At 45.9% G+C, this 12,944-nt stretch overlaps 1 protein-coding gene across 1 annotated transcript in view; it reads left to right on the top strand.

The window, feature by feature from the left end:
- The window catches only part of LOC106574313 (alpha-1,6-mannosylglycoprotein 6-beta-N-acetylglucosaminyltransferase A), a 117,833-nt gene that overhangs the window by 59,614 nt on the left and 45,275 nt on the right, over window positions 1-12,944 (top strand). Inside the window, exons 9-10 of the mRNA XM_014150150.2 lie at window positions 3,811-3,945; window positions 9,723-9,856. Of these exons, the coding sequence (XP_014005625.1) occupies window positions 3,811-3,945; window positions 9,723-9,856 (269 nt within the window). The remainder of the gene's footprint in view (window positions 1-3,810; window positions 3,946-9,722; window positions 9,857-12,944) is intronic.

Genomic DNA, 12,944 nt, shown 5'->3' with positions numbered 1-12,944 from the left:
AATGACAAAGAGCTTTTCTAGGATCATAATGAATAAGATTATATGGACAGGTTGGGACTTCATCCTAGATCATCAGCACTCCTACTCAGACACTTTATGGATACAGGCCCAGGTCTCCCCTGTCCATGTAGTCTTATTCATTGTGATCTAAAAGGCAAAACTGATCCTAAATCAGCAGCACTCCTACTCTGAGATGCTTGATACATACAGCCCCAGGTATTACCTCGCCAAGGTCACCTATGGAATGAGCAGAAGTATAAGCTAGTGTAATGTGAGGTGGTTGCGACCCACCTGCAAAAACATCCACATGTTCTTTGTGTACTCTAGTCCTGCTTTGTTAGGTAAAACCTGTCTCATATTACTTCCTACTTGAATAATCAAATCAAATCAAACTTTATTTGCCACATGCGCCGAATACAACAACTGTGGACTTTACCGTGAAATGCTTACTTACAAGCCCTTAACCAACAGTGCAGTTCAAGAAGAAGAAAATATTTACCAAATATTTACCATATTTACTAAAATAAAAAGTTATAATAAAAAGTAAAACAATAACGAGGCTAAATACAGGGCGCTCCAGTACCGCTTGCCGTGTGGTAGCAGAGAAAACAGTCTATAACTTGGGTGACTGGAGTCTGACAATTTTATGGGCTTTCCTCTGACACCACCTATTATATAGGCCCCGGATGGCAGGAAGCTTAACCCCAGCGATGTACTGGGCCATTCACACTACCCTCTGTAGCGCCTTACGGTCAGATGCCGAGCAGTTGCCATACCAGGCGGTGATGGAACCGGTCAGGATGCTGTCGATGGTGCAGCTGTAGAACATTTTGAGGATTCTGGGGGCTCATGCCAAATCTTTTCAGTTTCCTGAGGGGGTTTTGTTGTGCCCTCTTCACGACTTTTGGTATGTTTGGACCTTAGAGGTTTGTTGGTGATGTGGACACCAAGGAACTTGAAGCTCTCGACCCGCTCCACTATAGCCCCATCGATGTTAATGGTGGACTGTTCGGCCCGCCTTTTCCTGTAGTCCACGATCAGCTCCTTTGTCTTGCTCACATTGAGGGAGAGGTTGTTGTCCTGGCACAACACTGCCAGTTCTCTGACCACCTCCCTATAGGCCGTTCCATCGTTGTCAGTGATCAGGCCTACCGCTGTTGTGTCTTCAGCAGCAGGTAGCCTAGTGATTAGAGCGTTGGGCCAGTAACCGAAAGGTTGCTCGTTCGAATCCTCGAGCTGACAAGGTAAAAATCTGTCATTCTGCCCCTGAACAAGGCAGTTAACCCACTGTTCCTAGGCCATCATTGTAAATAAGAATTTGTTCTTAACTGACTTGCCTATTTAAATGAAGGTAAAAAAAACGTGATGATGGTGTTGGAGTCATGTTTGGCCTCGCAGTCATGGGTGAACAGGGAATACAGGACGGGACTAAGTACACACCCCTGAGGGGCCCCAGTGTTAAGGATCAGCGTGGCAGACGTGTTGTTGCTTACTCTTACCACCTAGGGGTGGCCCGTCAAGAAGTCCAGGACCCAGTTGCAGAGGGAGGCGTTTAGTCCCAGACTCCTTAGCTTAGTGATGAGCTTCGTGGGCACTATAGTTTTGAACGCTGAGCTGTAGTCGATGGTGTTCTTTTTGCCCAGGTGAGAAAGGGCGGTGTGGAGTGCAATTGAGATTGCTTCATCTGTGGCTCTGTTGGGGCGGTATGCGAATTGGAGTGGGTCTAGGGTGTCCGGGAGGATGCTGTTGATGTAAGCCATGACCAGCCTTTCAAAGCACTTCATGGCTAACGATGTGACTGCCACTGGGCGGTAATCATTTAGGCAGGTTACCTTCGCTTCCTTGGGCACAGGGACTATGGTGGTCTGCTTGGAACATCTAGGTATTACAGACTCGGTCAGGGAGAGGTTGAAAATGTCAGTGAAGACACTTGACAGTTGGTCCGTGCATGCTTTGAGTGCACGTCCTGGTAACCTGTATGGCCCTGCGGCTTTGTGAATGTTGACCTGTTTAAAGGTTTTATTCACATCGGCTACCGAGAGCGTTATCACACAGTCATCCAGAACAGCTTGTGCTCTTGTGCATGCTTCAGTGTTGCTTGCCTCAAAGCGAGCATAAAAGGCATTTAGCTCGTCTGGTAGGCTCGCGTCACTGGGCAGCTTGCATCTGGGTTTCCCTTTGTGGTCCGTAATAGTTTTCAAGCCCTGCCACATCCGATGAGCATCAGAGCCAGTGTAGTAGGATCTTAATCCTGTATTGACGCTTTGCTTGTTTGATGGTTCGTCTGAGGGCATAGCGGGATTTCTTATAAGCGTCCGGATTAGTGTTCTGCTCCTTGAAAGCGGCAGCTCTAGCCTTTAGCTCGATGCGGATGTTGCCTGTAATCCATGGCTTCTGGTTGGGATATGTACGTACAGTCACTGTGGGGACGACGTCATCAATGCACTTATTAATGAAGCCAATGACTGAGGTGCTGTATTCCTCAATGCCATTGGATGAATTCCAGTCTGTGCTAGCAAAACAGTCCTGTAGTGTAGCACCCGCGTTATCTGAACACTTACGTATTGAGCGAGTCACTGGTACTTCCTGCTTTAGTTTTTGCTTGTAAGCAGGAATCAGGAGGATAGAATTGCGGTCCAATTTGCCAAATGGAGTGCGGGGGAGAGCTTTGTATGCATCTCTGTGTGTAGAGTAAAGGTGGTCTAGGATTCTTTTTTCCCCCTGGTTGCACATGTGACATGCTGGTAAAAATTTGGCAAAACTGATTTAAGTTTGCCTGCGTTAAAGTCCCCGGCCACTAGGAGCGCCGCTTCTGTGTGATCATTTTCTTCTTTGCTTATGGCCTTAAAGAGTTGGTTGAGAGCGGTCTCAGTGCCAGCTTCGTTTTGTGGTGGTAAATAGACGGCTACGAATAATACAGATGAGAACTCTCTTGGTAGATAGTGTGGTCGACAGCTTCATAAGGTACTCTACCTCAGGCGAGCAATACCTCGAGACTTCTTTAATATTAGACATCGCACGCCAGCTGTTATTGACAAAAAGACACCAGAGGTAGCGTCTCTGTTCTGCCGGTGCATGGAAAATCCCGCCAGCTCTATATTGTGAGTTTTTACTTTCAGCCACGTCTCGGTGAAACATAAGATGTTAGTTTTTAATGTCCCGTTGGTAGGATAATCTTAATAGTAGGTCATCAATTTTATTTTCTAACGATTACACGTTAGCAAGGAGAATGTAAGGCATTGGGAGTTTACTCGCTCGCCTCCGGATTCTCAGAAGGATCCCCGATCTGCGTCCCCTTTTCTGGCGTCTTTTCTTCACGCAAAAGGCGTGGATCTGGGCCTGTTCCAGTGAAAGCAGGATATCCTTCTCGTCAGACTCGTTAAAGGAAAACGAGTCCTTTTCTTCCAGTCCGTGGTGAGTAATCGATTTTCTGATGTCCAGAAGTTATTTTCGGTCGTAAGAGACGGTAGCAGTAACATCATGTACGCAATAAGTAAAAAAAATATATATAAGTTACGCAAAAAAATAACAAGATTGCACAATTGGTTGGGAGAATGTAAAACGTCAGCAATGTTCTTCGGCGCCAGTTGTTTAATAAGAGGGGTTTACTATGTGTAAACAATCCATAGCTTTCTTCTCTTTGTTTGTTGTGTGTTGCAATACAATGTTATTGTCCATGTTACAGTGAATTTAAAACTGTTCTGAACCCCAGAGCCCTGATCAAAAGTAGTGAACTATATAGGGGAATATGGTGCCATTTCAGATACACCCTGTGGGTCCTAATTAAGCCTACTCCCTCTCCTCGTGCAGGATCATGAGGAGAGTGATGGGGAACAAGTCCAGCTGCCCCACCCAGGGGGACAAGGTAGTGGAGCTCATCTACATTGACATTGTGGGCCTGACCCAGTTCAAGAAGACACTGGGGCCCTCCTGGGTCCACTATCAGTAAGTACTCCATATCTTCGTGTGTGTGATAGTATTTATACACACCCACGTCATCATAAGTTATGGGCTGGGACGTGTGATGTTTTCTTTCTTTTTTTTATTTAACTAGACAAGTCAGTTAAGAACACGTTTTATTTACACTGATGGCCTAACCCGGCCAAACCCTAACCCGGAAGACGCTGGGCCAATTGTGCGCCGCCCTATGGGACTCCCAATCACGGCCGGTTGTGATACAGCCTGGAATCTAACCAGGGTCTGTAGTGATGCCTCTAGCACTGAGATGCAGTACCTTAGACTGCTGCGCCACTTGGGAGCGTGTGTGATGTTGTTAATTTAGTTAGATGGAGATCTGAGTCGTCATAAAATGTCTTAGTTCAAATATGAACATCCTAGTTTTTGTATCCAATGAGTTTCCTAGTATCCTCGTTTACGTCTGTGTCACGTGATGAGGTCTCTTTGGAATCCGCATCCTCCTTGCTGCTTTGACTAGTTGGGAAGTGGTAACAGTGTCAGGCTCTTTGTCTGTGTTCCTCTGAGTCTCCCGAGGCTGTGTCCCTCCCTGTAGGATGCCAAGCCTTGCTGGGGCATGTTGTCAGAGGGTTCGCCCATTGCTCATTTACTGATTGGAGAGCAAAGGAGAGAGGTTGGCGGGGTGAAAAGAGGCCCATTTCTTGCAGCTCATTTGATACCTGGTGGGGTAGCTATTCAGGTGACAAAGATCCAGGCACAGAGGGGGGGACCAGATGTGATTTACACACTCATTAGCATCTGAATGAGAAGGCTGAAACCCAGGCTGGATTTACATTTTAGTCATTTAGCAGATGCTCTTATCCAGAGCCACTTAGAGTAGTGGGTACATACATTTTCATACTTTTTTCTCATACTGGTCCCTTGTGGGAATTGGACCCACAACCCTGGCGTTGCAAGCGCCATGCTCTACCAATTGAGTCACACGGGACCCAAGATTAGATTCGGGGGTCCATGCAGACCAGACCGAGGTGAGCCTGCTCCTCCTGCCTGTATGGGTGGATGGGTTTTTCTTCTGTAAGACCCTATTTTTTTCAAGCTAACAAAAGTCTTCAGGTTTCATGCAAGGTTACTCATCAAGCAAGCTCACTATCATGAGAACCACCTCTGTTACAGTGGCTGCCATCAAACTGTTCTCTCTCACTGGGCTGAAATTGCATTATGTCTGAGCTCAATCGTTTGATGTCCTCATGTAGCTAGGCCGTTTCCAGGGGAACATCAGGTCAAGGTCTTAACTCTTAATGGAGCAGTGGTCATGGTTGTGTCTGTTTTCTGCCCTCTCTCTATTGTGTGTGTGCGCCTGCGCTCCACTGATAGGACTGTCTGAACCGGCGCCTTGTGGGTATTGTTCCTCTGATGTAGCCCATCGGTGGTTGGAGGTTGTTACGAGAACCGCCTTGTGAGAACAATAAGTCAGGTTCGCTAATAGCCCCAAGATTTCCTTTCTCGTGTCAACACTTTTTGTTGGTTTTGGGTTTGCATCCTGTTTCATCTTGCTCTGAGGAAATTGACTGAGACTGCATCCCAAACGGCTCTCTATTCCCTATAATATGCATTTGTTTTGACCAAAGCCCCTGGTCAAAAGTAATGCGCTATTTAGGGAATAGGGAGCCGTTTGTGACACAGACTCAACCTTTTTACAGACGGTGTTGTCGTAATGCAGGATCCAGCTGGCATTTTCATGAGTGCATTGATTAATTTCTCGTTATACATATTGGTGATGACATTTACATTTGGCCACTTCATTCAGTGTTGATTTTGTGATGTGCACTTCCAGGAAGGTTATAAGATGCCACTGTTTTACTGTAACTTCAGACAAAACTTCTGTTGAATGTACATTTAGATTTTTAAACTGACGAGTCACGTCGTGGAACTGTTTTGGTCTTGCCCATAGTTATCTAATCCTGTCTTGTTTATATTCTTCTTACATATGTCCTCTCCTTCTTCCTCCTTGTCTATCCAGCTCTTTCCCTCCCCACTTAAAGTGATGCTCCAGAACTTTTGTAGAATTTCAGCCAGTAGTTTTGAAAGTGGTGCTCACGAGCCAAAACGGGTCCCTATTTTTGTGTGTGTACTATGTCATCCAATTGTGTACTATGTGATTCATTACGTATGATATGTTATTTTTTGCAATTCGTACAATATGTTACAAATTTGTCGTGCTTAAGATCCTGGACTGCATCTTTAAGTGTCTTTCATTTTCCACCCTCTCCAGAACAGCTTCTAATATAGAACAATTCTACATTAATGTGGATGCTACCATGATTACGGATAGTCTTGAATGAATCGTGAATGATGAGAAAGTTAGACGCACAAATATCATACCCCCAAGACATTCTAACCTCTCACCATTACAATAACAGGGGAGGTTAGCATTTTTGGGGGAATATGATATTTATGCATCTAACTTTTCCACTCATCATTATTCAAGATTCGTTCAGGACTATCCATAATCATGGTAGCATCCACATTAATGTAGAAGTGTTCAGAAACATATTTTTATTTACAATAAAAGTGACTCCCAAATGGCACAATACATTATTTACCATTCATTTCTATTAGGCACAAAATAATCATGGTAGCATCCACATGAATGTAGAAGTGTTAAAAATGTATTCTATTCTCATTTACAATAAAACCTCATAGACATTGTATCATTTCAAATCCAAAGTGCTGAAGTACAGAGCCAAAACAACAACACATGTATCACTGTCCCAATACTTTTGGAGCTCACTGTAGTGCACTAGTTTTGACCAAAGCCCTATGGGACTCTTGTCAAAAGTAGTGCACTGCACTATATAGGAAATAGGGTGCTATTAGGGAGCAGTCTGAGTCTCAAGAGGGAAGAGAATTTGAGAGCGAGAATTGTGTTCCAAGGCCAAAGTGGATGTGAGTGTGGTTGTTCAGGGCAGTGAAAGGACTGTAGGGAGAATCCCAGTGATCGGCTCAGCAGTGTTAGTGGTTTTAGAATTTAATGAGTGCAACCGCCTCTCCTGTCTTGTCACTCTTCTTCCCTCTCACACTCACTCACACACACTCACACGAAAGCAGGCACACTCACACGAAAGCAGGCACACTCACACGCAAGCAGGCACACACACACACACGCAAGCAGGCACACACACACACGCAAGCAGGCACACACACACACTCACACTCACACACACACGAAAGCAGGCACACACACACACACGCAAGCAGGCACGCACGCACACACGCAAGCAGGCACGCACGCACACACGCAAGCAGGCACGCACGCACACACGCAAGCAGGCACGCACGCACACGCAAGCAGGCACGCACACGCAAGCACACACACACACGCTCAAGCAGGCACACACACTCAAGCAGGCACACACACACGCAAGCAGGCACACACACACACACACACACACACACACACACACACACACACGCAAGCAGGCACACACACACACACTCACACTCACACACACACTAAAGCATGCACACACACATGCAAGCAGGCACACACACACACACACGCAAGCAGGCACGCACACGCAGGCACACACACACGCAAGCAGGCACACACACACACACGCAAGCAGGCGCACACACACACACGCAAGCAGGCGCACACACACACACGCAAGCAGGCGCACACACACACACACGCACACACACGTAAGCAGACACACACACACACACGTAAGCAGGCACACACACACACGCAAGCAGGCACACACACACACACGCAAGCAGACACACACCGCAAGCAGGCACACACACGCAAGCAGGCACACACACGCAAGCAGGCACACACACGCAAGCAGGCACACACACGCAAGCAGGCACACACACACGCAAGCAGGCACACACACGCAAGCAGGCACACACACACGCAGCACACACGCAAGCAGGCACACACACACACACACACACAGCAAGCAGGCAAACACACACACACACACACACACGCAAGCAGGCAAACACACACACACACGCAAGCAGGCACACACACACACACACACGCAAGCAGGCACACACACACACACACACGCAAGCAGGCAAACACACACACACACGCAAGCAGACACACACACGCGCAAGCAGGCACACACACACGCCGCAAGCAGGCACACACACACACACACACACACACACACACACACACACACACACGCGCAAGCAGACACACACACACACGCAAGCAGGCACACACACACACACGCAAGCAGGCACACACGCACGCAAGCAGGCACACACACACACGCACGCAAGCAGGCACACACACACACACACGCACGCAAGCAGGCACACACACACACGCACGCAAGCAGGCACACACACGCACGCAAGCAGGCACACACACGCAAGCAGGCACGCACGCACGCAGGCACACGCACGCACGCACGCAAGCAGGCACACGCACACACGCACGCACGCAAGCAGGCACACGCACACACGCACGCACGCAAGCAGGCACACGCACACACACGCGCAAGCAGGCACGCACACGCGCAAGCAGGCACACACACACACACACATACACATGCAGGCAGGCACGCATGCACATACACACATTAACTCGGTCTTTCTCTTTCTGTATCAATCTATCTCTCTCACACACTCTCACTGCAGAAAACCAATGCTTGCTTCAGCCATCATATCAACTGTAATCATTATTTGCTGGCTATAATACGCTATCATTTCAGTTTGTCTAATTCTCAATAGTACATGGAAATCATTATAAACACGCGACTGATATCTTGAAGGCGACAGTTTTGTACTCCTTGCCACTGATCTGAACAATGTTTGAATTACAACCTTTGTCTCCAGTCTACAACAATCTCATTTGAAAGAGTATTTCACCTGAATCTCTCTCTCTCTTTCTCTCTCGTCATCTCCTAAGAATGTTGTACTGCGTCTGACAATACCCAAGTGTCTCAAAAACGAAGAGATTTGCATGCTGCGGCTTTAGTCCCACTAGTCTTAAGTTTCCTCATTGTGAATCCATTTCCCATATTTCCTGAGCATCTTGAGAAGACACACTGTCTCTCACACACACACACTCACACTGTCTTTCTCGCTCTTTCTCACGCATGCACACACACCCACCCAGCATCTGCGAAACATCTGCCTGGTCAGGAGTGGCCTTGCATGGGCTCCCAGACTGAGCTTAGCCGGCCTCTCTGGTACTCCTGGCTCTTCATCAATTTGATTAATACTCATTATTACACCTCCACCCCGTCAGGGGTCAATCAGATGAGTATGTTGGGCTCTGTCCAGAAGGATTAAAGATAGAAAGGAATAGTGGTGAAGCATAGCCTGGTGTTTATTTTTAGGCTTTGGACATAGTTTTTTTGGTGGGGGGGTGACTTATTATCTAAAAAAGCATGTGTCAGGGAGACTGAAAGAGAGAGAGCTAGATAGATGGAGAGTGAGAGAAAGCTAAAGACTGAGAGAGGGGGGGCTGACTGAGAGGGACTGAGAGAAAGCGAGAGAGAAAAGGTCATGAATGTGTCATTCCATTCCACATGACATCTTTTCTCTGGTCCTCTAATTAGTCATGATGTGTAACCTTGACCGTTCCAGTCTGATCAGTAGGACGCTCTCTCTGAGCTTTGTACACTATCTGTGGCCATGCTGAAGGTGTGGAAAATATATGCATCATGTAACTCATTAACCATTTATTAGTGGTTGAGTTATACAGCTGGAAGTGTGTATTAATGCTATAATGCGGTGTGTATTACAGATGTATGCTAACACTATAATGTGGTGTGTGACAGGTGTATGCTGCGGGTTTTGGATTCCTTCGGCACAGAGCCCGAGTTCAACCACGCCCACTATGCTCAGTCCAAGGGCCACAAGACCCCCTGGGGCAAGTGGAACCTCAACCCCCAGCAGTTCAACACCATGTTCCGTAAGTACCGCCTCATGGTTCTGGGGTGCAGATCTAGGATCAGCTTCTCCTCCCCAATCCTAACCTTAACCATTAATGGGGGAAATTCAGAACTGACCCAAGATCAGCCTCTAGGGACAACTGCACCCTACTCCCACCTAATTACAGGGAATGTTCATAAGGCACCAAATGGAAGAAAATGGTCTAAAACAGTGAGGGGCAACCTGTACTCATCCAAGAAAAAAATAATGTTTTTACATTTAATCTTTATTTAACTAGGCAAGCCAGTTAAGAACAAATTCTTATTTACAATGACGGCCTACACCGGCCAAACCCGGATGACGCTGGGCCAATTGTGCGCCGCCCTATGGGACTCCCAATCATGGCCGGTTGAGATACAACCTGGATTCGAACCAGGGTGTCTCTAGTGAGGCCTCAAGCACTGAGATGCAGAGCCTTAGACTGCTGCGAGACTCGGGAGCCCAATAAGACACACTCATTTTTGTTTTCCTTTGCAAAACACGTTATGTTTTCTGTTACGTGCCCTAATGAACACGACCCAGGGTTGGGGAGGGAGATTCCACCACCCCGGGGTGTTTTAACCTTTTCCCCATGGCAGATGGAAAGTAAAATGTTACCCAGAATGAATGAATACCCCTCTCCGGTTTCAGTGGTTTGGCCCACGTCAGGCTGGAATAGCAGACCAGCCTCAATAGACCCTTTGTGTTGCGGATAGAGCATGCCATTCTCATACGACACAGGTCTTTTCATGTCATCCAGTTTACTAGCTGCGAGGGTTAGATGATATCTGTAACTAATCAAACGCACGTCGGTTACACCATGGGTCGAAATGAAACACAGATTTGTTTCGGTGCATCGGGGCTTGTTGGATTTGTGTCCCCTACTCTTGCCTATGGAGAAACATTCACCTTATCCTCAGCGTATTGTTTTATATCCTGTTGTTTCAGCTCTGTTTCCAGGCTTAGGGGAAGTCACTGTATCTCACACTTGCAGTTGTGTAACAACAACAATGGGGTTTGAATAAACAAAACTTGTATTTTCAATATGTTAACTCTGAGGGTTGGATTTCCTTCCAGCCTAAGATGTAACAGAGGACATTAAGACAAAGGCGCCACGGGGAATTCAATCCTAGCCTTGGGTTCCATTCAATACCATTAAGTAGTCTTGCATAAATCACTGCATAAAGGGTGTAGACGAGGGAAAGCGATGAGACAGGAGAAAGCGCTCTGGCCAATGAGACAGGAGAGGGAAAGGGCTCTGGCCAATGAGACAGGAGAGGGAAAGGGCTCTGGCCAATGAGACAGGAGAGGGAAAGGGCTCTGGCCAATGAGACAGGAGAGGGAAAGGGCTCTGGCCAATGAGACAGGAGAGGGAAAGGGCTCTGGCCAATGAGACAGGAGAGGGAAAGGGCTCTGGCCAATGAGACATGAGAGGGAAAGGGCTCTGGCCAATGAGACAGGAGAGGGAAAGGGCTCTAATCGCCCAGATCGGTTTGTGCTGTCTTGTCTCGCCTGACAGGAGTTGTCAAGACAGCACAAACAGATATTTTAGGAGCCAGGCTAGCCATGGAACATTTCCAATGTTGTTCTTCTCACCACTGTTTTCCTCTCCAAAACCATAACAGCATGTTCACATCTAGAATTGTTTCTCTGCTTCCGGCTAGGTACAGACTCTAGTCCCAGGCTTGTACTGAACAGTTACTATAGCCTACTATATAACTTGTTCTTCATCCTCTGGTGGTGTTGTTGTATGCAATAAAACAAAAGGAAAGTCCTTTAGTCCCTGTCTCAGGAAAGAGTACATTCTGACAACCTTATAAGTTACTATTGTCTTTGTTTTGTTCCCATGTATATAATAGTAAGATTAAATCAGCTCATAGTAGTGCTGAGCGATTAGTGCTTTTTGAGGCCTGTTCGGTTTCGGTTCGATTATTCAAAAAGAATCACTGTTTTTGATTTCGGTCTCAGTATAATTTATTTTACATGAAATGTACTATGCATTATGTGGGTTGAATGCTGTAACAACACAGGATAAAACAATCAAAGTCCCATTATAGTAGTGACTGCCCATCACTTATTAGCCATCATTTATTAACATTACTAACATAAAATATTTCAGTTTGTATATTATATTTGCTTTATTTGATGACTTTATTATTTCATTCCAAGTCATCTCTATAAAGCTGCTGCTTATGCAGTTTTCTAGTTCTTCAAAGTAAATAAGGCACCCTTTGATTGTTGGTATTCAGTAGTCATAAATCACTTAGATCACGTATTTTCAGGAAGGGATACCGCGCGTAGCTGCTCTCTATAGCCCCTCACGGTCGCGCATTGTTCTCTCTTCCTTAGCACGCTAAAAGAAACAGACAGGACAAGTAGATGTGCAATGGATTATGGTCATTGTAGTTAATTAACACATTTGATGCGCTAAACCAGGGTTTATTCAACTCTTACCCTACGAGGTCCAGCGCCTGCTGGTTTTCTGTTCTACCTGATAATTAATTGCAGACACCTGGTGTCCCAGCATTTCGCTACACCCGCAATAACATCTGCTAAACGCATGTATGTGATAAATAAAATTAGATTTTTTTATTTAGGTTCAGAGTTGAGTCTGGAGGCGCTAAACAATGTAGAATATTGGCCTGTTGGAAACTACAACTCCCTACTACATCGCACAGTTCAGGTTGGATCTGATTTATCTCTAGAGAAACTGTGCAATGTTGCATTGAGCTCACAAAAAAACAAACAAAAAATACTATGGAATTCAAATAATTGTACCTACGTCTATAGTTCATAGTCAGCTATGTGATCTGGTGGTGTGGCTGTATCGTTGTAGGGTGTGAGGTCAACATGCTGTTTCGATGTGTCACTTCATTATGGTTTTGATTCAACAGTGTAATTTGACCCTCTTTACTATAGCTCTTTGACACACTTCCTGTGTGTGCTGTTTACAATATCAATGCATTGAATGTTTTGAAAGATGTTTCAATAAACATTTTCAGTATTCATAGTTTCAGTATTCATAATATTTATAGTTAAGTATTTATGTCATAATATAAGTAGGCTAATGTTCTGCTTGATGTAGTTAG

This window comes from Salmo salar, chromosome ssa16 (assembly GCF_905237065.1).
Source record: "Salmo salar chromosome ssa16, Ssal_v3.1, whole genome shotgun sequence".
NCBI classification, from domain to species: domain Eukaryota; kingdom Metazoa; phylum Chordata; class Actinopteri; order Salmoniformes; family Salmonidae; genus Salmo; species Salmo salar.
This window is presented reverse-complemented; position numbering and strand designations above follow the sequence as displayed.